The 26,372-nt window shown below is 43.0% G+C and overlaps 3 protein-coding genes across 9 annotated transcripts in view; 2 read left to right on the top strand and 1 right to left on the bottom strand.

The window, feature by feature from the left end:
- Positions 1 to 304: 304 nt before the first annotated feature.
- On the top strand, positions 305 to 19,422 carry LOC147043909 (protein TANC2-like). Of its 3 annotated transcripts, XM_085932869.1 has the most exons (29): positions 305 to 560; positions 4,411 to 4,488; positions 5,046 to 5,153; positions 8,792 to 8,937; positions 9,069 to 9,225; positions 9,321 to 9,623; positions 10,289 to 10,414; positions 10,499 to 10,765; positions 11,349 to 11,476; positions 12,048 to 12,279; positions 12,367 to 12,539; positions 12,618 to 12,698; positions 12,771 to 12,971; positions 13,050 to 13,184; positions 13,399 to 13,595; positions 13,677 to 13,785; positions 13,899 to 14,021; positions 14,138 to 14,275; positions 14,350 to 14,448; positions 14,527 to 14,718; positions 14,845 to 14,938; positions 15,135 to 15,268; positions 15,343 to 15,466; positions 15,606 to 15,781; positions 15,865 to 15,997; positions 16,110 to 16,201; positions 16,283 to 16,417; positions 16,516 to 16,616; positions 16,692 to 19,422. In XM_085932869.1, exons 2-29 carry the CDS (start codon positions 4,431 to 4,433, stop codon positions 18,253 to 18,255), a joined length of 5,526 nt encoding a protein of 1,841 aa, XP_085788995.1. In that variant the 5' UTR covers positions 305 to 560; positions 4,411 to 4,430; the 3' UTR covers positions 18,256 to 19,422. The 3 variants fall into 3 exon arrangements, with proteins under 3 accessions (XP_085788995.1, XP_085788993.1, XP_085788994.1); XM_085932867.1 differs by lacking the exon at positions 305 to 560 and having other exon boundaries at positions 4,439 to 4,488; positions 5,046 to 7,422; XM_085932868.1 differs by lacking the exon at positions 305 to 560 and having other exon boundaries at positions 4,439 to 4,488; positions 5,046 to 7,422; positions 8,792 to 8,931.
- A 129-nt stretch (positions 19,423 to 19,551) lies between these two features.
- hdac5 (histone deacetylase 5) overlaps positions 19,552 to 26,372 on the top strand; it is a 30,273-nt gene continuing 23,452 nt past the window's right edge. For 3 of the 5 annotated variants that reach the window (XR_015068401.1, XR_015068402.1, XM_085932870.1), the window contains exon 1: positions 25,119 to 25,651. The gene's annotated coding sequence lies outside the window, so the exon portion shown is untranslated. Of the gene's footprint in view, positions 19,773 to 25,117; positions 25,652 to 26,372 lie in introns of those variants that run through there. The other 2 variants (XM_085932871.1, XM_085932872.1) reach the window with 2 other exon arrangements.
- Positions 20,117 to 22,902, bottom strand: cyb561 (cytochrome b561). The gene is made up of 6 exons (XM_085934200.1): positions 22,763 to 22,902; positions 21,761 to 21,971; positions 20,934 to 21,032; positions 20,759 to 20,862; positions 20,521 to 20,678; positions 20,117 to 20,431 (listed from the first exon to the last, which is right to left on the bottom strand). Exons 1-6 carry the CDS (start codon positions 22,823 to 22,825, stop codon positions 20,239 to 20,241), a joined length of 828 nt encoding a protein of 275 aa, XP_085790326.1. The 5' UTR covers positions 22,826 to 22,902; the 3' UTR covers positions 20,117 to 20,238.

Below are 26,372 nucleotides of genomic sequence, written 5' to 3' on the forward strand. Positions count from 1 at the left end.
GTTATCTTAATTTGGGCGCTATACGACGGTGCGTTCAATTTACGTCTCCAGCATCGTAAACCGAGGCTCCCCTGTACTGAAACGACTCTATCGCCATGTTATACTCTATTTTGACCACAAGAGGGACCCCTGACAGCTGCTGTCACACCGAATTTGTTGTTAGGAGTCCGTGGATTGCGCCGATATGCTCACGCGCGTTCACGTACATTCACGCACGCGCACCCACCGAGCGTATTGGCCACACCCCTCTCATGAATAATTCATCATCCGCTTCTCGACGAGTGCCAGAGAGGCTTCCCAGACGTCACGTCAAGCCGTAGCCTTTGCCGGTAGGTAGGTAGGGAGACATTTGTACTATCTATCGCCACTACTAAGAAGGACATGAAAATAGCCGGCCATGACCGGGGCGTGGGAGTCTTGCTCCGGCACAACTGCTGGTTTATTTACAGGAGAGTACACATCGAGGGCTTGATATCGCCCCGACCGTGACCGACCTATTATCTGCCATTAATGACGCCATTTGGACCTCTGCTCACTTGAAGGCAACTACGCAAGTCGCGGTAGGTTCATTATTGTCCTATTTTATTTATTTTTTTGGTTGTAAATAATTGCGTGCGTTTTGCATTGCCTCACATCCTTTTCCAGTCCAGTGCCATTAAATCAACAATACCACGTTGGGTGTGCTTGTTACTGTAAGTCATAATTGCTGTCACATTCTTTTGTATATTACATTTGATTGCATATGAAAACATGAATCCATATTGTTAATATTGAATTCATCGGGTGTTTTATTGTCTGTCATACAGTTGACACATTTCCTCATTTGAGAATGAAAATAATGACGTTCTTGTTGGATAGTCACAGACATTCAAATTGATGACAATACATGAAGTGTTTGCTAATTGTGTATTTGTGGAAAAAGAGCACAAAGGATGAAACTTTTCCTATTGGAGACAGCTGGTGGTTACCAGTTGTTTTGACAGGAAATAAATCCTTTGTGAAGAAATGAGGGGATTATCGGGCACATTACAACATAACTCATCCCCCCCCCTGCCTTCATATCACAATTATGGCTCTGTATGTTTGTATATGTTCCTTGTTTACCCATCTGTCCATCATATACATCTGCCCATTCATCCAACATCCATCACCAAGCATCCATTTTTCTACCCATTTATTCAGAAAATGTCGACCAAAATACCTGAAGGTAGTGGACTCTACCACACAGTTCTTAGGGAAAGTATATTTGAGAGCCATAAAAAAAAAAAAAAGTCAAAAGAAAAATAATTTCTTTGATCCTGGCTGAAATGAGGTCTAGTGAAGTTGTCATAAAACGTCAGGTTTGCATGGTTGAGTACGGAGGCAAAAGGTGGTTCCGAATCCTGCAGGGAATCAGGAAGGCAAGACTGGAGCAATTTAAAAATATATATATATTTTCAAAAGAACAAGAAAGCAAACATGATGTTATCAAAAGACTACACAAACACTCAATAAGTGTGCTTTTAAAGCAACAAAGAAAGAGGGAGTAAAGTTAATTTACAACAAAGGCAAATATTTGTATCATGTGTGTGTTTTTTTGACCAATTTTGTCCCCCTCCCACTGACTTCTGTTCCTAAACAGTGGCAGTGCAGATGGATGTAATCCCACGCTAATCTGACTAACCTTGTAGTCTGTAGTCTGGATTTAATGTGACTGTGATTAAAATCCCTCCCACCACGGCAGTCATTAGTTAATTAGATTACTCGCGTGTGCTAATTAAAGGTAGAGCTCTTGTAATTTCATGATGATTTTATTTAGATGTATTCTCTTATTTCATCCTCATTTTTGAGTCCGATGTGTTTTGTATTCTATTTGTAGTAGCCTTGATATTTAATGAAAGTAAAACAGTGTCGTGAGCAAGGTCTGTTTATTATTTGGAAGCAAGATGTAGTAGCGTTGGGCGCTGTATGATTTAGTGCTCCGCTATGGTTTTCCAGATGGAAAGAGAGAGTAGAGTGCAGGTTGCTTGACTGTCGTCCTTGATGATGTTTACAGCTTTCTATTTTGTCGGGGTTAAGGTCCCAAGACACGTTTGTGTGTGTGTGCTGTGCATTTTTTAATACATGTTTTCAACCCAGTTGTCAGATAGTTGCCATTGTGGCAGCCATGAGGATTTTTAAGACTACTCATCTGAAAATATTTAAAATAAATAATATTCAAAACTTCCTCATTTTTTAAGATAAAAATAATAAAAAAATAAACACGTTTAAAATAAATCAAAACACAAATGACGATGTGGGTTCCGCCATAGATGTTCTATTATGTTATTTGTCTTATAAAGGTGGATCTCAGTAAGAATCGTATTGTGAAATTTTAGTATGGAAAGACACCAGTGTAACTTTTTTTTTTTTTAATTTAATCACATCCATGCAAATTATTAAATGAGTTCATTTGCCAAGTACTACACGTAACAATTTCCAACGCCAACTTCTTATCTTTAATCACTCCTCAGTGCCTAAGGCTTCTTATTATATTCTTATTACAGCCCACAGCTGAGCAGACTTTGGCTCAGCAGTGTTGGTAATTTCATTTCCTCGATGCTGAAACAGTGTAACAATTTTCTGCATGTCTCAAATGAAGATAGATTGTGCATTAAAAGACCTGCTCATGTAAGATAGAATTGAGCATGTTGTGTTTATTTCTTAGCACTGAAATACAAGCGTTTGCACGATTGAAACATTAAATAGATTTTAATAGGTGTTGAAATGATTTGCACTTTTGCATTGAATTACATTTGCATCTGATGTCAGATGGTAGCATTAAATCATTGCTCGCCACTAATTGGGTCATCCATCTGTGCTGTCAAAAGGGGGACCCTTCTATACATTTAAACAATGCAAGACTGTAGAACAAGCCGGTGAAAGTCGGGATATTAAGCCTTTAGAACAACCATAAAGCTGAAACGAAATCCACCAGGGCATGTATTCAAGTTTTTCTTTTTTTTTTTTGCATCGTCATTAGCATATAGAGTCAAAACAGTGGGTGGGGGGAGTCAGGCCAATATCCCAGAGCCCACCCTTGCTAACAAGAATATGGGAGGTCATATAGAGCAGTAACTGACGACAGATGGTCTGTGTTTGTGTGTGTGTGTGTGTGTGTGTGTGTGTGTGTGTGTGTGTGTGTGTGTGTGTGTGTGTGTCCATGCTTGTGCATGTGTGATTCACATGAATGAGCTTGACGCCATGCCAGCGCTGAGTCATGTTTACTTGCCACAGACTGCCGCAAGTGACTCAGGGATAAGACATGAAATCAGTTTCTGTATTTCCCGCATTTCTTGTTAACTACCAGAGCTCTAACAGGACGTGACCAGAGGGGAGTAAAGATGTTTGATTTTTGGTTCAGATGTAGGATGCCAAGAAAAGCCTCGTCTTTATTGGACCGTTGGCCAGTAGCTCAAAAAGTCCTCAATGGACAAATGCAGTGGTGCCTTGAAGAAAAGTTCTGCCTCTTCTTCTGTAACATTACTGAGGTTATCATAGTTGGTAAAAAAAACAAAAAAAAAACGACTCATATATTTGTATATATATATATCAGATCTGATCATGATGCACAACTGACACATTCATCCAGATTCAATATTGTCGTGTACTAGTATTTTCCAACCACCATATGTTCTGCAATGTGTCTTTTTTTATTATGCGGAGCCATGTGGGTAGATGCAGCGTTGCTTTTTTTACACTCAAGCCTATCTTTCTTTTCATGCCTGCATGTCATTGAGGATTAGCACACTGACACACATTATGATAAGATACTGCATGTTATATCAAAGAAATAAGACGACAACTAGTCGCTGCAATTAGGATTTTGTGGGACAGCTCTTAGATGAGGATTATGTCTTTTCCTAGACGAGCTATGCAGAGAGTGCTGGTGTTTTATAGGATTTAGGCCTGGAATGCATAGTGGTTCAATTTGACCACGCTACAGGTTGCATTTATGATCGCGCTCACCAAGTAGATTAACAGACCCGATTTAAAAGCCCAGATGGGACTGTGACAGGTTGTGCATTCGAGACTGTATATGAATGAAAGCCCCCCGAAAAAATACAAGGGGCCCATAAAGCACTGGAAGAAAACTGCAGCAGATGGAGACATTAGCTTCAACAAAAAAAGAATGAATAAGCAGATGGGTCAAAAAGGTCCCAAACAACTGGGATGAAGCCCCTAAAACCCTGTTGACCCAACAACATCAAGCCAGCATTGTGTTTACAGAACAACTATTATCTTCAAGCATGAGTCTGCTTTACTGGTTGCATCAGTTCCACCCTTTAACTTTTCCTTTTTAATATATTGCATAACCCTTTCTTTTGTATCTGCATTATCGTCATCATGTCCATCATTTATGCATCATCTTATTTCTTTATTTTTTGACAGGAAGTTCATCGTGAGCAATCATGTTCCGAAACAGTCTGAAGATGTTGCTGGGAAGCAAAAGCCGCAAGAACAACGGTGGTCAGTATCACCCGTGTGTCATTATGAGTCTTGTGAAACAGATCTTGGATTGTGTCGGGCTTTTTACCAGAAGGTCAGATGATAGAATGTGAAGCTTTGTTATCAAGCCAAGGACCATATTCCATGTAGATAATTGACAGTTCAAACAATGGGATTCCCCTCACCAATCAGTGAAAGGAAATTGTAATGTCATCGAGTACTCATGTCACCGGTACCGATACCACGTACCGATACCGCTCGTACTGTAGATGCATAAAATTTATCAAATATATTTCTTAAAATGATATGAAATGAATAGCTCTTTTCTATTCTTCTAATTTGTGGTTCTTAATCGTAAAAGGGCCGCTATGGATTTACTTGTAATAAATAATGAGACTGGTACCATAGATGGTTAGCATACAGAAAGCTAAAAACAATATCACGAAAACGCTTCCAGTTTACACAACATAAGCAATCTGTAAATGTAAACCCAACTATGAACTAAGAACGATGGTCCATCAAAAAAAAAAAATCTTTCTATGTGCTCTATACAGTATTTGAATATTTTCTCCTGACAGGTGGTGGCAGTATTGAGTCCACAAGCTCAGACACGAGACTGACAGAAGGATCTACTCGCTCCCTTCCTTCCTCTCCTCTTAACATTCGTCAGGCCAAAAGAACAACTGGTGAGTCTAAAAAAACAGTCAAGCAGCCCAAAACATTCACATCTTTATACTTTGTGATTAAATGTCAAATGGAGGTGAATCCGTTTTTTGTTGAAGCATTCTTTTGAAAAAAAAAAAAGTTCTGAGTCGCTTGGGCATCATAGGGACAGCAAAAAAGAAAAAAAAGAGGACCATTAAATCCGCTAGCGTAGCCGCAGACAAAGGCCACTCGCTGGTTTTGGATTAAGAGGGCTGATCCTTGGTCTGCTTCTGGGACACAAGTCGGGTTTATGATCTTGACAGACCCGAAACACCCAAAGCACAAGTACAGCTGAACTTTTCCAGAGCACCCTCCCCTTTCCTATCTTGACTCAGATAAAGCCGTGTGTCATATTGTGTCTGGTAAAAAAAAGGGGTGGTTTGAACTTTGAACCCTCCTCGTTTTCCTCAGCGAGAGATAAAACCCAGAAATGTCATCCACTCCTGCTTGTGCTTCCCTTCCTCCTCCGTTGGGTTGATTTGACACACTTCCACTAAACACTCCCATGTGCAGGCCAAAACGGGAACATCAGAAAAACATCATCCAATCTTCATTCCTCTTTCGTCACATAGCAACAAAAAACGAGAATTGATTTGGAGTGTGAAATTGGAATTTTCTAAAAAATGAAGTGTCCACTTAGCACATTCTTGTGCTTTTGTATGGCTTGTCACTTTTCTGGCTGTTGGCCTGCATTCTTTTCCACACAGTCAGCCAATTCTTCAAGAAATCCAATGTTTGTGTAGTGAATGACAATCAACTGGGAATGGGAGGAATCCTATTGACCTATGGACTACTCGTGAGCGTAAACGTCACTTATCGCCTGCAGATTTTGGAGAACTGAAAGGCCACCAAAAAAAAAATATATAGCCTTTATGTGGGAGTAAAAAATGTTTTCCCATTTTGCAGAAATCACCGGAGTCTCTGGAGACGCATAAATGAAAGGCGATACAATTGGATTGGATTGCAGTCAGTGTGGTTGTTGCGCAGACCTTCATTTTGTCAAATAGACAAGCTATTACCAATAAGGCTCTGTGACCTACATTTAGGGTTAGGCAGTCATATTATCTTAAAACATGGAGAAAATCGGAATCGGAATCAAATATAGTCAACAAGCACTTTTTATTTTCTATCCAGATGCATTTTTGTAGCGGTGCAGGTTGTTGATCAGATGATCTTGCCCCTAGTTTTTTTTTTAGCCTTCTAAAAGAGAGAAAAAAAAACTTTTCTCTGGAAGAAAATTGCTGTGTGTTGAGCTACTGGCTCTATCCGTCCCTCTTTCTCCTTGGTGTGCAAGAGTGTGTGTGTGTTTTGGTTGGAGGAGGGGAGTGTGTGATTTGCGCCGCAGTCAGACGAGAGAGAGAGAGAGAGATCGTCTTTCAGACCAGATATGGAGGCTCTGCTGTGGAAAAGAAAAAAAATGGGAAGACTTGCAGACATTTTTCTTTGTGCTTCTTCATGCAAACTTTATCTGGAGCGGATCACCCTGCGAATGAAAATGCTTTGTACTTTTTAAGAGGAAAAAGGAGCAGTGGACCCCCCCCGCCCCCCCTTGGTCTGTTCTGAGTTGCGGTCAGCGTTAAAAGCTCTCTATGAGTGCGTGGACGTTCGATTACCTGACCATTAACTCTCTTTTCGTGTTCTACTCTTCTCTTTTTATGATGCCTCTGTGGAGTTTAAGCTAGAGTATCTTGAGTGCTTTCTTCTATTCCAGGAGAGACTGGTTGGCTTATCTGCTTATTCCCACCGTCTGTTCTTTCCTTTGTGTTCTCTGAAGAAGGTGGAGCTCAGAAGCTCTGTGGTGGTGATGATTCTTTTTTTTCTTTTTTGGGTGAAATGATCACAGCCGAAAGGTGTGGAAAGAGCTTTTTCCTTCTTCAAGCGCTTTTCTGGGCCACCCTTTGATGTAGTGACGCCACCTTCCACATGGAAACACTCTGAACCAATTACAACCTGGATGGTAGCTAGTTATGGACTGCACGGCGGCTATTTTGAAAGCCTGCGCCCGTTCCAGGACCGTGTGGTGTAGGCATGAGCGGGCCTCCGTGGATCACCCGTGGAGGTTCGCCGAGAACTGCCGTTGCGGGCCGGTCGGCACCTTGGGCAATGCGTCGTCGTCCCTTCTGCGAAGCTTGCTGTTTTACGTATGCTGCTGTCTGACTCACGAGGAAAACTCGGATCTGTGTCGGGATTGGGTCGATCGTCCCGTCAATGGAGAAAGGAGAAACAGGAGAGGGAGAACATCTGAGGAAGGTGAGAGTGAAGTTGAATTTGGGTCCATATGCTAAAAAAAACAAATATGTATCTACTCACATTTATTAAAGAAAAAAAAAAGTAAAAATAAGTGAATTACCCCAAAACAGTAAAAGGCCTATTTTTGCGGAGTTACTTTTCTGTCAATCAAAGCAAACCTGTCACAAAGAGCACTAAGATGTCATGTCAAAAACGGTGCACATTCCTTCTCCAACTTTGATATTTTTGATTCCAGCTTACTTCCGGTAAGTGGTTTTGGCTTTTGATTTTCTCCGTTTTAGAAAGTAGCCTAACATTTAGGATATTTTTAGACAGGCTTGACAAATCCCAACTTTGGAAACGTGTGGGACACGAAATTCCCCCACTGTTGAACACAAAGTTACAGACTTTAAAAATCAGGCAAGTGGATAGAAGAAGGTGAAGAATAGTTGTAAGAACTCAAAAGGCTTTAGCAACTCCGGAGAATGAAATGGAAAGACTACCCGCTTGTGTCTTTGCGTTTTATTTTTGCCCTGCTCTGTCATTGACTGACCACACATGACTGTGTGGTGGCACGCACAATGCCTTTCTATTATTTAGTCCACCAGTCATCAATTTATAGCTGTAATTATAGACTCTTTCGAGGCAGTATGATTTTTCATGCTGTGGTTTCCAAAACACGCGGAAGAATGTGGTCTTGCGTTTGTGTTGAGTGGAACAGAATGATGAAGCCATAAATGTTTTCATTTAGCCAAAAGTCACGTGTGGTTTCGATGATAAAAACGTTATTTTCATTTTATGAGCTTGAAATCTACAAATGAAACTAATGCAACATGGAGTTTCGAAACGATTACAAGAATTCAACACGGGAGCCATTTCCAGAGTCCCAACTTTGAACGTACGCAAGTTGCACTTTAATTGGTGTCCCTTTCATTTTCTGTTCATGCGGTTGGAAAGTGGGGGATATTGCAGTGAAAACAGATGGATACTTTTACGTACCAGAGAAAAAGATTGCTTCCCAGAAAGAGCCAAAATAGTTACAACAAATCTTCAACTAAACTGTGAAAGGCTTGTAAGATGGGGAAAAATAAATCTCGGATGTACTGGGAATGAAAACAGCCCAGAGTTCGGCTTCACTAACAAAGGGACTGATTGTAGTAGTTTTGACCCATTAATTAACAGTACGATGATTTTTCTTGAAATGTTCAGCCTTTTCAGAGCACTGGATGAAAATCTTTTTTTGGATTCTTCTTTTTAACCATTATGCTTGCTTGATAATGTGGAACAGCTTTTCCTTTAATTGTGCTCATCCGGGATCTCATTAGCAGATCTGTTTGACATTTATATCAGTGAAACCTTTTTTTTTTTCCCCCTCTCTCGGGATATGCAGGAGAAGAGGAGGATTTGGGGCCACCTCCCTCAGTCGATGAGGCGGCTGATGCCCTGATGACCCGACTGGGCTTTTTATTGGGAGAAAAGATCATTCATGAAGAACCTGGATCACCTCACCATGCCCAAGTGGATGGACAGGTAAATGTCAGTAAATGTGATTCTCAAAGAAGTTGAAATGATTCTCTTTCATGACAACGTAAAGTTCTCATTCAAGTAACAGCAGCTTCACACAAATGGTTTCAAGAACACATATTTTTTCCTCTTCTCTCTCTCAGAGGATTTCACCTTCCTCCAGTTTGGACAGCAGCAACACATCCCCCACATGCACACTACAGCCCCCTGCTGGTGTGGAGGGCAACAACAAAGCATCCATCCTTGCCTCTGTCACCTCCCCCACGTCTACACTTGAGAGCAGAGATAGTGGCATCATAGGTATGTCAATTGATTTGAAGACGATTGATTGCAGATAGATGTAGTTCAGCACGAGAAGCTCAAGATGATTAATTCTAGACTAAAACATCTTTCAGCTACACTGACCAGCTATTCAGCTGAATCAGCACCAGAGCGCGATGACGCCAAGAACCCCAGCGGCGGTTACCAAGGCAACAGCCTCAAACTCTGGAGGCCAGTGATGGCATCGACTTCCTCTTCCTGTATGATGGCTACAGGAAGCTCCAACGATGACTTGCTCTATGGGGCGGAGGACAACATGGCTTCCACATACAGCCTTAACAAACTCCACCCAGATTGGGGACGAGACTCGAACCGCTTGTCCGGATCCACCCACTCCATCCCGCTCTACCTTATGCCTCGCCCCAATTCGGTTGCTGGTAAGATGAATGGTTTATGTTTGTGTTCATGTGTGTCTCAGTCCCCCCCCCCCCCCCCCCCCACCGCTCTTCCTGTTAGGAAGGAAATCTTTCTCTCCTCCAATTTTTGTGAACTCACCACACAGGAAAGTTGTAGAGCTTGCATAGAATAATTCAATTCGTCATTTACCTCAAAGGTTTTAAAAAGAAAGACGTTGCTGTACAAAAAGTAACTGGGGCACTCATACCTGCATTGGAATTTAAAAGTATAAAGGGGGATTTTTTTTAAATATTTTTTATCTTAACCTCCCTTCCCCTTTCTTCTTGGTCACTGACTTATGAACGCTCGAGAAGAGCACTTGGGAAAGGAAGGAAGTAAGTAACATGTATGACGTCTCATAACACACACACACGCACGCACAGGATATGAAGCAGAGTAAGCGCTAACGTTCACTGTGGTGTTGCTTGTGACTCCATTTGGTGAGTTTCTCTCTTTTTGTATACAAGGCAACTGAATCTTTTTGTGAAGACAAATCTCTTTTCTTTCAATGATTCCCTGACATGTAATGTAGTGTCGAATTATGGTTGCATCATATTTGTCTACTATCTTGCAATGTGAATGTTTGCACATCTTAAAGATGACTGTGTTAGTTGTTAAACTAAGAGTGTGTCTTTTTGTTGTTCAGCCACTAGTTCTGCTCAACTCGAAGATCTGGCCTACCTTGATGAACAGCAAAGGTTGACTCCTTCCAGGGCATCCCTCAGAATGCCCAGACAGAATTCTGGAAGTCGAAGTCAACAGGAAAAGCGAGGTAAAGACACACAGTAAAAAAACATTTGGAGAATTTTACAACATGTGCAATAAGTCCCTCAATGTTTTCTTTCCTTCTCTGCAGTTCAGTTGACTCCTTATCTTAACCTGAAGCCCCTCCATTTTGAAATTCCCGGATTGTTGTCTGGGACGAGGTTTACCGGAAGGGAATGGCTCTTCCAGGAAATGGACACGTGTCTCTCCAGCGATGACCCTTTAATCAATCGAGGGGTGGTGATTGTGGGAAATATGGGTTTTGGCAAGACGGCCATCATTGCCCGGCTGGTGGCGCTCAGTTGTCATGGCAACCGGATGTGGCCAACATCTGCTGGCAACCAGACGCTGCCCAAATGTGAGTAGAAGCAGAGAATGTCAAACTGTCGTTCAAATTAAATGCAGTGGAATTTCCAAAATCAAACCCCATATGTTCTCTGGCAACGTCGAATTTATTTCGTTGAATCGTCGCCGCACAAAATAAAATGATCTGGATCCGGGTATAAAAATTATAATAATAATAATAATACTTAAAAATGCATCTGTATAGATTCAGATTGAGTACATTCAAACAAAAAAAGCACGCTTTACAGTCTGCTGGTCGAATGAAAAATTTGGACTATAAAATGCACAGAGTATCAGCTGGAGACAACTTAGAGACCAAAAGCGGCTTGGCGTGTATTTTTTCGACCCCCAATGCATTATTCCACCCGCAAAGAAAACCTCATATACCAGACAGCTGAGTCATCATGCAGAAGGAACGGAATCGGCCAACTTGGTAACCAACAACTACTACATGCGCTGCCAAACCAAATGGCCTGATGATATAGTGGAAAATAAAACACTAAAGCAGTGAGATATCCGTATTGTTAAGTAGCAGTCATAGTTGGGGAGATGTTTTTGCATGTGTGCTTGACATGAAGTCTCTCCTTCTATTCCAGATGGAGAATCTTTCCCCCATGATTCATTGGGAAGAGGAGGAGCAGGAGAAGGAGGAGGGGAAAGCTGTCCAGGGACTCCTGAGATCAAGAGGAGACAGCAGGAGGCGCTCCTGAGGCTCGCAGGACAGGTCGCAACCTTGATTAATAGAACAGATCAAGAAAAAAAAAAGAATATTCCTTCGACTTTAAAGTCTGCATGCACATTTTAAGATGTTTGCATCCATTGTGGAAAAAAATCAAATATATCAGATCGTGTATAATAATTGCTGAGCAAACAATTTGAACGGCAAGAGTTAGAGAAAATGTGATTACACAACCTCCCTGCTCTGTTATGGACATTTTCCAGCCATGAGTTCCTAACTACCTTTGAGACCGCAGACGCTTCAAATCAAAGAAGCTGTCAAGCATGACGTTGGAGTCAAGACTTCTTTTTTTTATAGCATCACACTCCTGAAACATTTATCTGACATGTGGCCCGAGAGCCATTTCATAACATTGAGGGCTGCGATTTATGACCTGTAGGCTTGCTGCTGACAGCCAAAAGGGAAATGATGCATAGCTACTGCCAAGTAATAACAGAATGTTGAATAACATCTGTCATGTGTAGAACCCATTTGCACACACACACACACCTCTGCTACATGAATGAAACAACAACTATGCTAGGTTCAATGTTATATCCAATGTCTGTCTTTGCAGGTCGTTTCTTATCATTTCTGTCAAGCTGATAACTGTCACACGTGCTTGGTACCGGAGTTCGTCCACAACACGGCAGCCATGTTAACCGAAGCTCCGAAGCTCTCGGCATATCGAGAGCTGCTGCATCGCTCGCCTCAACTTCAGACCTCACTCAGTCTGCGATCCTGCATCCAAGACCCGAGCTCGGCTCTCCAGAAAGGAATTCTCGAGCCTTTGGAGAGTCTTTACAAGGGTAAAAAAAAAAAAGGATCGCAGCCTGTTTTTTTTCCCTCTGTTTGAAAAAATAGTGGCAAATCAATTCTGCTTTGTTTTTCTCTAGAGAGGAAGCTGCACGTGGAGGGGGCGGGCATCATTCTACTGATTGATGGGCTAAATGAGGCAGAGTTCCATCGGCCAGATTACGGCGACACGCTGACCTCTTTTTTGTCCCGGAACATTCCCAAATTTCCTTCATGGTTAAAGATCATTGCTACTGTCAGGACCAATCAACAGGTAGGTCGTTTCGCCACAGGGATGAATATGAAGCTCATCAAATTCATTCCGTGAACTTTCTTTCTTGTCTCCAAACAGGACATCGCTCGGTCTTTACCTTTTCACGGCATCTCTTTAGACAGGATGGAAGAAAACATCGCCATAGATCAAGACCTGCAGGTAGCACACAGATGAATTGACTGGATTTGGGATCTTCTATCCTGGTACACTGAACCAACGATCTTGATTTAGGGTTACCTGATGCAACGTATCAACAACAGCCCTGACATTCAGAGCAATGTGTCGCTAAGCAACGGTCGCTTGGACAACATGGCGCTAAGCAAGCTAGTAAGCCATCTAAAGTCCCTAAGCAAAGGCTCATACCTCTACCTGAAGCTGACCCTGGACTTGATAGAGGGAGGATACCTGGTCCTTAAGAGTTCCAGCTTTAAGGTGTGTAAGGTGGGAAGGAAATTGAAGAGAGTTAAAGACAATTAGAAATAACACCCTTGTGCTTCTTTGCTTCTGAAGGTGGTTCCAGTGAATCTGGCAGAGGTGTATCTGTTGCAACTAAACATGCGGTTTCCTACGCAGTCATCTTTCTTGAGAATCATACCACTTCTGAATGTAACCGTGGCAACGCTGCACCCGTTGACTGACCAACAGGTACGCACAATCAATCAATGGAATCTCATTTTGTTCAATATTCGACAAAATGGATAAACACACATTTGTTAAGACATAATTGAGTGGAAACAACAGCTGTCATTCTATTTATTTCTTTTTATTATTTTTATCACATTTGACACAACATCCCAACATCATTCAAATTATTTTTTCCTGTTTTAATCCTGAACCCTGCAAATCTTTCCTCTTCAAGCTTTTTGAGGTGATCAATGCTGGCGCTCTGACCGGTGGGGCGATGCAGTGGGCGGAGTTCAAGCAACATCTGGAGCAGCTCTTGCCTTTCCTCCTGCAGCGATCCGACGGTAGTCGCATGGTAAACCACACCTCCTTCAGGGAATGGCTTGTGTGGAGGGATGAAGGGCAGGACAACAGGTTCCTTTGTGACCCCAGGTATTTTGAGAAGCAGCATCTCCTGAGTGCTCTACTCGAAATCTTAACATGCTAAAGACATTGTTGATTGTTTTCCTGCAGGAGCGGTCATACACTGCTGGCTTTCTGGCTCTGCAGACAGGGAGGGAAACTAAACCCACAGCAGATACTTGAGCTGGGACATCACATCTTAAAAGCTCACATTTACAAGGCAAGCTCATTTAGTCATGAATTGATCCGGCATAATAAATGTCCTCGTCCCGCTGTGATCACATTTTTTTTATTTTATTTTTTTAACCTGTGGCGCTTTCTGTCATGTAACAGGGCTTAAGCAAGAAGCTTGGGATTTCCTCCTCAATTCTGCAGGGCCTGTGGATGTCTTACAGTAGCGAGAACTTGAACCATGCTCTCGCATCATTGCGAAATCTTTATACGCCCAACATCAAGGTAATACACAGCAGAGTGTAACCCCTATATGACTAACTATGGTACTAAGTTGAATTGTTAGAGTACATGATTGCGTTATTTTACTTGACTTTAATTTACCTTCCTTTCTTATCCAGGTGAGCAGATTACTGATGATGAGCGGGGCTGATGTGGATTATCGGAGCGGTGTCCTCAATAATGCCCCCCTGCTTTGTGTCCACGCTCATTTGGGCCATGGGGACGCCGTAGCCCTTTTACTCGATCATGGAGCTCAGGTATTCCAAAAAAAAAATAATACATTGCAAATAAAGATTTTGTTAAAGCTAACCTATGCTAACATTTGATATAGGTTGATACTCAATCACAAGATGGCTTGACCGCATTAGGATTTGCTGCGTCCGCTGGACATCTGGATGTTATCACCCTGCTTAGTCAGCATAAAGCCAAGGTATGCAACATCACAATGAACATATTTTTGGAACAGGAGTTTTTAGGGTGGAAAAATGGTGTCTTTGCTTCTGTTCAGGTTGGTCACGTTGACAGCTCAGGTCGCTGCGTTGCCGTGCATGCAGCTCAGAGGGGTCACCTCCACGTGCTACGTTTCCTTCTGAAGCACGCCCAATGGAGCTGCACCTCCTGCTGTGGCCAGAGGGGGGTGAGCAGGAGTCAGGCGCTGCAGCAAGCTCTGACTGCAGCTGCCAGCATGGGCCACGCAGAGGTACATGCATACAGATGTTCGGTTCCGCAATTGAGTCACGGAAGATACCGCGAGTACTTTTGATTTGTTGAATTTCCCCCCAAAACAATGAAAGATACATTGAAAGATTGTGTATGTTGTGTGTAGATTGTGTCGTATCTCCTGGATCCTTCAGAGGAAGATCATAAAGAGGAGGAGATACCTGGCATCAACACACCTGACAGTCTGTGGGGCGAGACAGGTACAATAGTATATCGTGACACTATTGGTTTCTGTTATTTGTAATATTACCAACTTGTTAAACATACCAAAATAAGGTATATTTACATTTATTCCCCATAAGTGTCCAACTTAAAAAAACTTGAATGTACTTAGAGCATCTGATTAGAGGTTTGCAAATGAATTATACCATTTCTTTTTTTTTCTTTTTCCCATAGCCCTGACAGCAGCAGCAGGAGGTGGCAGGTTGTCCGTCTGCAAGCTGTTGTTGGATCAAGGTGGCGCTCTGGAGCAATGCAGCAGACAAAGCGTCGTAGCGCTCTTCTGTGCGGTCAGGCGGGGACATTGGCAGGTAGGAGCAGACAACACTCACATAAAACAAACTTGTTATTTGTCTTCTCAATCTGTGTGGCCCTCTTTTATCAGGTTGTTGAGTTGTTATTGAATCACGGGGCGCAAGTGAATATGGTGGACCAACAAGGCCGCACGGCTTTGATGACAGCGGCCTCCGAAGGTCACATGACCACCGCCAAATTGCTGTTGGATCACGGTAAAGAAAAGCTCACCGTAGCATGAATAAAAATAACAATATTGAATGAATGAATAATAAATGTTTTGAAAAAAAAAATCATTAATTTGTATTTAATTTATTTTATTTCATTTGGATTCATTCTCTCTCTCTCTCTCAGGTGCGTGCCTGGATCAGGCAGACAGGGAAGGCTTGACCGCGCTGAGCTGGGCGTGTCTGAAAGGCCAGCTCCCATTGGTCAGAGAGTTGGTGGCGAGAGGTGCAGCCACGACGCATAGTGACCGCAGCGGCCGGACACCGTTGGATCTGGCCGCGTTCCGCGGTGATCCCGAAGTGGTCCGTAAATACAAATAGATGGCGTCTTTAGAAATCTTTCCAACGACACAGCGCGATCAAGTTTGGCCTCTGCTTTGCGGCAGGTGAAGCATCTGGTTGATCACGGTGCATCGGTGGAACACGTCGACTCCAGCGGGATGCGACCGCTGGACCGAGCCGTCGGATGCAGGAACACTTCAGCCGTCATTGCTTTGCTCAAAAAAGGAGCCGAAATAGGTAAGTTGTCTTTTTCCCCAATCAATTTGTTTGAGGGACAAGACAAAAGAACACATTTAGCAAAGTCAAGTTTCCATTATTTCACGTTTGACGTGTTTGTGTGTGTGTGTAGGACCAGCAACCTGGGCCATGGCAACATCCAAACCAGACATTTTAATGGTCCTCATCAGTAAATTAGTCCAGGAGGGTGACAAACTGTATAAGGTAAGACACCAACTTGATGAAATGGAAATTGTGCTAGAAGGGAAAACCACTTTACGGCATGTTTCTGATGTATGCGTATAGCAAGGTCACGTGAGAGAAGCCGCGCATTCCTATCAGTCTGCGCTCCAGAAGTTTCCAGCGGACGAGATGAAGACTTTCAAACAGCTGAGAGTGTGCGTGCTCCTCAACCTGTCACGTTGTCGCCGCAAGATGAACGTGAGTAGCGCCGTCCTGGCATAAACACACGCTGAAGCATTCTTTTATTTATTTTTTGCAATGCCTCGTCCATCTCAAACGGAAATTTCCACTCGTAGGATTTTGCCCTCGCCGAGGAGTTTGCTACCAAGGCTTTGGAGCTAAAAGCCAAATCGTATGAGGCCTTTTACGCCAGAGCGCGTGCTAAACGCAGTCGCAGGTGAGCTAACCCGAAGCCCTTAAAACGAGATGTCATCGATATGATCTATATTTGGATGTATTTCTCCAAATCTAGGCAATTTCATGCAGCCCTAGAAGATCTTCTGGAAGCCAGCCGCCTTTGTCCTTCCAACCGAGAGATTCAACGCCTGCTATCTCGGGTCAAGGAAGAGTGTCGACAACACGTGCAACAACCGGACTCCGCGCCGCAAGGAAACGTCTCTCACGACGACGCAGGGCTTAGAAATTCGGAATACCTGCACGTTCACGCCAATGAGGCCTTTTCCAAGGATGAGGAGAATGAAGAAGATCAGTGGAAAGGAGATTCTACCGCTCATAATGTCTACGGTCGTCAAGGGGCGCAGTTGCCACCTTCCCTCTCGCCGACCCATAATGTGCATCGGCCCAAGTCGAGTCCCGGCCATTCGCCTTCTTCCTCCCCCTCTCACCCGGCACCCGCCTACCAATGTTTCAGCCCTCCGACCTCTCCGCGGCAGAACTTGCAGCCCACCAGCCCCATATCAGAGCGCAAGTTATTTTCCGCTCATCACGCAGACCAGAACCAGGCACTGCAGCAGCATCACCACCAACTGAGATCTTTCCCCACTCAAAACCAGTGGCTACAACCAGCTAAAGTCCAAGTGGTCAGAACGAGTCAAGCCGGTTCATCGGTTCACTCTAACGTGGTCTTGGGTAGTTCGACCTACTCCCAATTTGCCCAACTGCCAAAAGAACTTGCGGAACTCGGGGACGGTCTTTGCCCGAACCCCTTTGAGATGAAACAGCAAGCGGGCGTGGCTTGCGGAGCTTTGTACCTTCAAGAGAGCGCAGATGTTGACCCGCTTTACCAGTCAAAACCGACACCCGCCTACGGAGGGGGAATGACTCGCTTTGGCCAAGCCCGTCAGTACAGCCGCAACCAATCCAAAGCCGCTTATTACCCCATGGAAGTCACCGAAATGGCCAAAGCTCCACCTGATGATCATCACTACCTTCGGCACCCGCCGGGCATCCAATCGACCTCTCCCGCTCTACCCCACCGACCCGTCAACGTATGCTTCTCCACCAGCAGCGGCAGCCTGTCTGGCGGCCAGCAGGCCATCCGAGGCCCGACTTTCAGGACCTCGGCTTCCACGCAGCACGTGGACTTACCTTTTAAAGAACAGCCCGATGACCCGCCGCTCAACTCCTCTCCCCAGGCCGAGTGTGTCGTCGGAGGCGGGACTTATCCCGGAGAGGCCGTTCGTTCGTCTCGGAACACGCCTTACATGGGTCTGAATGACAAAACCGTACGAGTGCTCCAACAGTATCAGCAACAGGCTCCGCCCGCTTCTTCGTCCGGCCTCAGCCCCTCTCGATCGTGGGCCGTGTCTTCGGTGGACACCATCGTCACGTCGCCCGGCAAACAAGCCGAGCATCCGGTCCAATCGCAGCAAGCCTTCTCCGTGGCCTATCACAACCGCAGCAACAATAACGGCCACTATGACAAGCAGCTGCCCTACTACGACGTGTTGCCGGCCAGCGGTCAGAAGCTGCCTTATATCGACATGAAGCTCGCACGAACACTGCCGGTCAATAAAAAGACAGGTCCCGCTTCTCCCGTCAAAGCCAAAAGACCCTTTGTGGAGTCGAATGTATAGAGAAGACTAAGAAGAAGAAGAACAACATAAGACGAGACAATTGAGAACCCTTCGATGGTATTCATGGTGCTTCGTCGTTGATACTCGAGGAATGCAAATTCCAACATCTCAGAGTACAGAATTGGTAGCACAATGAGGACCAGGAACGTCTGAGGTCGACTTATTTCCTCCTTCGTGACGCCGTAGCATCTTGACGCCTTTACCGGAGAGCTGCTCAAGCTCTTAACTCGCTCCTACCTGGAAATTTGGATTTAAAAAAAAGAAAATGTTACAGGGTAGTGCGGCAAGCCGTACTAGCACACTGAATTGTCCATATACTAGTATAACAAGTACTAGTCAAACACCAAGCAAATGTTCCGTTAGCCTGCCATAGTGAGCCAGTCCCAAAACACACTTTGAGTGACATCACATGGCTCCTCTGACTTGCTGTGCAAAGGAAAACAATGCTATTTATCTTCTTTTTTTTTCTTTTTTCAAGTTGTCTGTCTTGAAATGTGTACATTTAGTTGTCCTTGTCTTTTTGCTTTTGAAAAAGGGGGACAAAGAAAGATGTATATAATTTAGATTTTCTTCTGCCTTGAGAAATATCTCTTTGGTTTGTTTGAAAAATTTCTTACCACGTGGATGTCAATTGTTACATGTGTATTAGGGCCGCAGCGAAAAGACAAGAGTTCTATTGAGACGGTCACATTTTTTTAGACGTCACCATAGTACGGTTATTCTGAAAGTCTATTTTCTTTTCAATTCAGCCCTTACGCTCGTTACTTCTCGTAACTGTGCAGAGATATCAACGGATTGTCCCGCTGGCTCCACTCGTGTTTCATAGTTAGTGGTTGCAGCCAAGCATTTGGCCCACCTCCGAGGCCAAAGAGTACACATTTGATCAACCTTTAGCACAAGTAGCCATCAAGTGAGATTCTTGTATTCATTCCGGATGCTGCTTGGCCTGCGCAGGGTCACAGGCCCGACTCGTTTCAGTTTCTCGCTTTAAAAGGTGAATGTTTGTTCTTTTTCTATGTTGCTGATAAAGGAGACTTTTGACCTCTCTTTCACGGTACACTTCTCAAGACTGACATTTTAACAGCCGTGATCGGAACCACTTGGAATTTTCAAATAGTCAACTCGATTGGCTGTATCAAAAGCTGTCATTAAATGTCATTGACAACTCACCGTAGTCTTTTATTCTGTGTGAGAATGATTGCGGGAAGTGCATGTTAAGATGAACGTTGGTTTCATTTTGGTTTGGTTCAAATTTGCTTGGCCTTTTATTTTGACACAGCTTTTTGGTCACCTGATCAGGCACCTGATGTGGCAAAGATGGTTGCTCCCACATGGCAGTCTGCCTGAGTCAGTCGCAGTTAGTCAAGAAGATAGTCGTGATATTGTTTTTTTTTTTGACCGCTTCAAGCTTACAATTTGGATCGGCTGCACCTGCACCCTCACTCCTTGCTTTGCGTATCATCATTGCTCTACCTCTGCCATCCTTGCTTCCATATTGGACATCCATCTCCAACAAGGTAAGTGCAATAGCTGTACAGTGTTTTAAGATAAGCATGTGACTATATAAAATCTATCCCTGGAAAGAATTGAATAGAAATTGTGTTTTCCTGCACACTGAATCCTCCAATTTTTGCCACCACACAAATAAAAGCAGACTGTGTTTTTTCTGTTTTTAATTTAATTTAAATATCTCACATTCCAAAACCAATAACTTAGCACAATGCACATAATACTTAATATACCTTCACAGCTGACAAAGTTGCATACAAACAAGCACATTGAAAAACATACTTGCACAACACACCAATGCAAACAAATGTTCTTTGACAGTGTCAATCCAAAGTGGGCATCATCACAGCTCTTGTATTGTTTTTTTTTTTTTTGGCCTACTTCAGTATTTAATTCCATTTTGCAATCATAACCCAGTAAAATCAAGAGAACTACTCAAACAAATCAAATTGAAGTGAGCAGTTTGAGAATAAATTAAGGCATGGTAGGTGAGCCTCCTTCGGTCAGGGTCTTGAAGTGGACCGCCAAAGACTCTTCCTCGGGGTTTGGTGGCCGCCTGTATTCTTCCTTGGTGACAATGTAGCACACCAGCAGCCCAAAACACGCGAGCAGGATGCCCAGAATGTTGGCCATGATCCCTTCAGGTGGAAAGCTGGAATAGGTTGACCTGAGCCACAGAGGAACAAGCATTTCATTTGCCCATGCCTTGCACACAGATGCACGTAAGCAATAAACAGTAGATAGAGTAGAACGTACATGATGCTGAAGAGAAGTTTCTCTGTGATACCGAGCAAACTGCTCCCGATAGCCATAACCAACAGAACCAGACCACAGAAGGCATGAACGGGGAGGTACGCCGATCGTAACCACGACGACGCGACGGGAAACAGGAAGAACGACAAACCCATGACCCACTGTTGAGAGATGGATAGAAAAAAATATATATGACAAAATGTACACGTTGGCATACGTACGTGTGTGCGCGCGGGTCTACCTGCAAGCTAAATAGGACAATGGTGGCCATGCCGCACCAACTGTGCAAGGAATACATATTTGGGTACTTGGCTGCTCGGTGGGAGTCAAAAACAGCTGCCATACCTAAACACACATGTACAATTGTCAAAATATACACCAAAATAGAAAGGCGCGTACTTCTCGGTCTAATTTACCGACAATGCTGACGATCAGCGCGAGCACGTGAATGATGCCGTGAAGCATCTTGACGTTCTTTTTGGCCTCGTTACGAAACACTCGATACACCAGGATGGCTGTGAATCAAAAGTTGAACATCATTGTTATTTGGTCTGAGCCCAGCTCTGTTACAGCAAGCATAAAAGCAAGAACGGTGTGTGTCCTCCCCCCCCCCCCCTCCATGAGGGTGTTTGGATCACTTGTGAACATCTCACTAATGTCCAGCTGACCTTTGCTGTTATCACTTTAATGCAATTGTCCCGTTGAGCCACAGGAGCTAAAGTGGTTAGAGCTATATTAGCAGAAGCAGAAAACAACCAACAGATATAAACGAGTCATCCTGCAAGTTAGAGCAAAAACGATCTGCTTTTTATTCGATATTTTGATCGCTGTAAATAAGTCAACATCGTCAATAACAGTCGCATACGCTGATGACATTAAAAATAGGTGAATGCAAAATTCCAAGGCGACAATAACATTTTAAGTTGGGCAATTCAACAAAATATTTGAAGTCTTGCTGTTGGATATGGTCGGCCAGTTCTCCCTTTTATTGACCCCCCTCAAGTAAAAATAACTTGTTTGGAATGTTACACGAACTAATATTACTTCCATAAATGTCAAAGTTGTGTTTTATGGTGAAGTATTAATGTTAGTAATTTGATTATAGTCTTTTTATTGTGTGACCATGCCTTCTTAATCAAACATGTAAAAACCTGCTTTTTACTTGACACAATGTTTTAACTCTAAAAATCCTTCATTGAATAAAAAGTCCTTCAAACATCTACGGATGTTTATGATTGCTCACCATCTCCCTGTAAGAAGACCATGCCCAGAATCATGCAGAGAGGGTGAAGGTTGAACTCCTGGTCAGAGCCATCCCACGCAAAGCCACCGTGGTAGTGACCCATCCACACGCCAGTCAGCACCACTGATGTCACACCCAGAAGCTGCGAGGCTCCTACTAGCCATCCAAACGTGGAGCGAGTAGAACGTGGAGCAGAAGAATCCTCCATGATCTGAGACACGCAGGCAGAGACCGAGACAAAATATGACATCTTTACATGTTTGGCCTGGAGGTCTGCTATTTGCGATCTGCCATATTAAATTATGACGCAAATAAGGTTAGCCCATCAAATAGCAAAGTAAACAGATCTCTCTTTCCAATATCAACAAATGCAGTGACGTAAAAAAAAAAAATTCCACCCTGCCTGGTTTGCTTTTGTATATTTATCCTTTTTATTTATGTTAACAATGACATTCACTGACTGTACATTTCTGCGACAGACACTCTCCACGCTTTGCTTATATATTAATGCTGCACTTGAGTATTAATATATGTTTTAATAAATATAAATTCAATATGAATTTATAGAAATATATTTTGAGAGGGTTACGGCAAATTTATACATAAGGGAGAGGTGAGTGAGGAATTGATTGAATGCAAGTAAAGGTTTTCTGCTTGCAACTTTTTGTGTGTTCAAATGTTTAGCGGGCGGGTTCAATGTGAGCCGATTATGCATTTAAATGCTTTTACGATCGTAACAATCCGATGAGGGAACTACAACTTCATTGTGGCGCACAAGAAAATATGTTTTAACACTGGTAGGACTTAACAGTGAGGAGAACATAGAAAAGTTTGAACGAGGACGCCAGCTGTCAAACACACGGATGGCCTTTTTTTTTTTTTTTTTTTTTTATAACACCTGCCACCTGTTCCGATATCGTGAGTGACATATTGACAACATCCTTTCGATCGGTCCGTGAAGTATACATCTATGCAAATAAGTTGGTCGATAGGAATACTTACTGCGTCGTAGTTCTGCAATGGGTGCTGTTGTTTTGCAAAGTCGCAGGGTGTGGATTTATACATCCGCCTTCCTCCTTATTATTTTTTTTTATTATTTATTTTTCATCCGCCTTTCTCCTCCCTCAAGTGGTGCGCTTCGGGCAGACCTAACCCACGTGACTAGGAAAATAAGGAAATAATAAACCTAGCATTGCGCGTTGCTCCATATGTAAATTGTTGCAATGTTCTTTGAATCTAAAAAAAAGAAAATTTGAAAATATAAATCTATTATTTCATGGAGACAGTCTGGATTGATGACTCAGCTCAAACGTAATGGGTTGGTTACCATGGCAACGCCAGAGGAGAGAGAGCGGTCAAGAGGAAGAAGATAGCGTGGGTGGGGGTGATAGTAAATTATCGCAGTCGATTTCATGTTTTTAACTCTACCTTTTATGATTAGCGTATTATTTCAACTCAACTAAAGGCCATTATTGCGTATGACACCTAATGCAATTCAATGCTTGACATTTACCTCCAATAGATTTTCATCCTGTGGCAGTCATTCAAACAACAAAGTTGGCCTGAAAAGTCATGTGTACGTTGTTTGTAGGATTTGATCATCTATCTATACTAGGCAGAACAGGCCAAAGAAAATAATGTAGGGGCTGCAACTGGCCCCCGAGCCTAGAGTTTGATACATGCATTGCACGTAGATCTGGGTGTTCATAAACCCTGGAATTGCACATACTTGCGACTGGGTGACTCCAGGCTGGCAGTATCCCTTTTTCTCCAGTTGATGGCGCTGCAGGCTAAGCTTAATTGCTGCAAAGGAACACTGACTCAAACTTTCAACTTAATTGCTGCAAAGGAGCACAGGCAGCTTTTACATCAACTTAAACCTTCACAACTTTCGGTTACGTTGCGTGCAAATGAAAAAACAAAACAGGTTAGACTGAGCTTGTCAGGGTTATCTTGAATAATGTCTGAAAACGGTGCTGTTAGTGTGTAGCCTTTTATTCCAGTTTGACATTTTTGATTTCTCCTGTGAGTCAGAGGTCTGACTCACCACTGCTCCAAACACAATTTCTTTGCAGTGTGTGTGTGCGCGCACATCTTTACTTGATTTCTTTTATTGTCAAATAACTCCGAATGGCACTAATGGACCCATTTTACCGTCAACATCTTTGCAGTGCAATAATGAGGACTTACGGTGTCTGCAGTATGACTGTACATATTTCGGAATGGTGATGGTTCTATTACTAAAGTAGAAAATGGTACAACTTCTCGCTTACTGGCAGCATATGTGCTCCAAAACATTGTAAGAGTTTATAAATAAGTCTCTAACTGTGTGAGGAAAATATTTGTGTTTCATAAAGTATAGATATTTTTTTACTTTCATTTTTTTCCAGGGGGAGAGTGATAAACATGTTTCTTCTACTTGTTCCTCCTCCACATATCCCCCCCCTCAGTGTTTTCTCCTATTTTTCCACATTCATAATTGTTTTTGTTTCTGCTTTCTGTCATTTGTTTCCTACTGTTGCACAGTGAGGAGTCACCAGAAGGCAAACACTTTTGAAGGGTAATGGCATGCAAGGGATGACCTTTGCCCTTCCATTCAGTCAACCAATCAATAGCCCTGTGTTCTACAGATCAGCGCCAATCAGGGACGTCTTTTAAAAAAAAAAAAAAATCCCCACAAGGCACCTGTGGAGTAGTCTGACTGGGGAAAAGCATCTCCATGGCAACAACATCATTACCAGAATAGCTCTTTCCTTCTCTCTCTCTATTTCTGTCTCTTCCTTTTATTCCACCTCCACAGCGCTCTCTGTTCTTGATCTTCCTCTCCTCTATTGCAGTTCTTCCACAGTCCTCTTCATCCATCATTCCTCACAATTGTTCCATCCTCTGTAGCTCGCTTGCAGACTCAGTCTTTGCTCTCTCTCACTTCCTGGCATATGTTCTCCCCTCGATCCTCACATGAATGCTCTTCTCTGTCTTTCTCCATATTTTTCCATTTTCACTTTCATTTTCTCTAATTCCTCTATTCGCTTCCCATTTTCTTCTCATTCTTTTTCTATATAGGAGTAAAAATCACAAGACTGAGTGATGTGGTTAGTAAATATTTGGACAGTTGCATAGTGTTGATGATTTAGCTTTAATACAGAGTTGCACTGGGTTATTATTGTCATTACGGATGGGTGAGTATCGATATCAAGAATCCGTATCAGTGCTGATACCAGTCCTATTTCAAAGTATCGATACTCGCGGCTACCCTGACTATTTTACAAACACAAATTAGAAATTAAAAGGATAGAAAATTGCAATGATTTCGCACACATTTAAGGAAATGATTACAATGGGATATATAGGTCGCAAACAAAAAAAGTTTAGGGGAGGGTAAAGATCCCGTAAAAGCCAATAGTGACGCCACTGGATGTAACCGGTAAACGATCAACAACCACTTTGTTTTTATCATCATAAATAGGGAGTGGTTGAGTGAAGCAGTTAAGGTCAACTTCAACGTAGCTCTGCTTTTCTGTGTGGATCCTTTCTGTCTGCCGTAGTCATAAATTGACTGTTGTCTGTCGGTTCCTATTCGTTTCTACGGCGGCTATTTTTAGCCTCAACAGACTGGTCACGTGGTCAGAGGAGGACGTCAATAATGTTGTTGTTGGTGGCGGCGGCGGCGGCGAGGAGAGGAGAAGGGACGGGGCGACGTTAGCGAGATCTATACTGTCAATATGAAGGTAGTGAAATCTTAGGTCACTTGCGTCTAGGTTGTGGAAATTTCACGTTCCGATCGCGGTTGCCATTTGCGTGGAGACGTTGCGAGCCGCGATGGGAGGCGAAGCCGGGAGGAAGACACCTCCGCACTAGTACGCGTTCCAGGAGGACCCGCCGACATCCACGGTAACCTTGCAAACAGAAAAAGCCCGTGCGTGCATGTGTTCTTGCGTGACTGCCCCGCAAGCTTCTTTTTTTTGTTTTTTATTTTCTAGTGAATTGTTACGTTTGTAAAGCCATTATCGACACTTAGCTAACTTGCACACACACGAAAAAAAACACTGCTATGGCTAGCTAAAGGACGCTCCACTGGTCACTGACTGAAACAAGCAAACGTGTATGATTGAAAAAAGCAACATATCGTTGCCGTTTGTTGAGTTTGTGCGTGAAAGTGACAATTTGAAGCGAACGAAATTGAGTATAAGTTCAAGTTGGCAGCCCGAAAAGAGGCAACTAACAGTACACGCCTTAAGCTAACAGCTACCATTCAACAACATCCTGCTCAATAACCTTACAGACGCTTTTAAGACAAGTATTCTTTTATTTTTTTGACATCATGGGACTGGAAGTACTTCATTGCCCCTACTGGCACACAATTCACACAATCTTGATGCTATTTATTGTGTACCATAAACAAACAAAAAAAGAAGAATGCATAAATTATATTTTATTTGCATTTCTGTATCAATACAATACAACGCAATACATCTTTATATAGCACCGTTATGAGTTTTTTTTTTTTTTTTTTTTTTGCTCTGACCTAGTGTTGAGTTTACATGTTCTCTCTGTGCTTACTTTTTTGGTACTTTCCTTTATGTTTTAGAAACAAGCACGTTAGGTTACTTCA

The sequence above is a fragment of the Syngnathus leptorhynchus genome, chromosome 16 (genome assembly GCF_054491065.1).
Source record: "Syngnathus leptorhynchus isolate UIUO chromosome 16, UIUO_Slep, whole genome shotgun sequence".
Taxonomy (NCBI): domain Eukaryota; kingdom Metazoa; phylum Chordata; class Actinopteri; order Syngnathiformes; family Syngnathidae; genus Syngnathus; species Syngnathus leptorhynchus.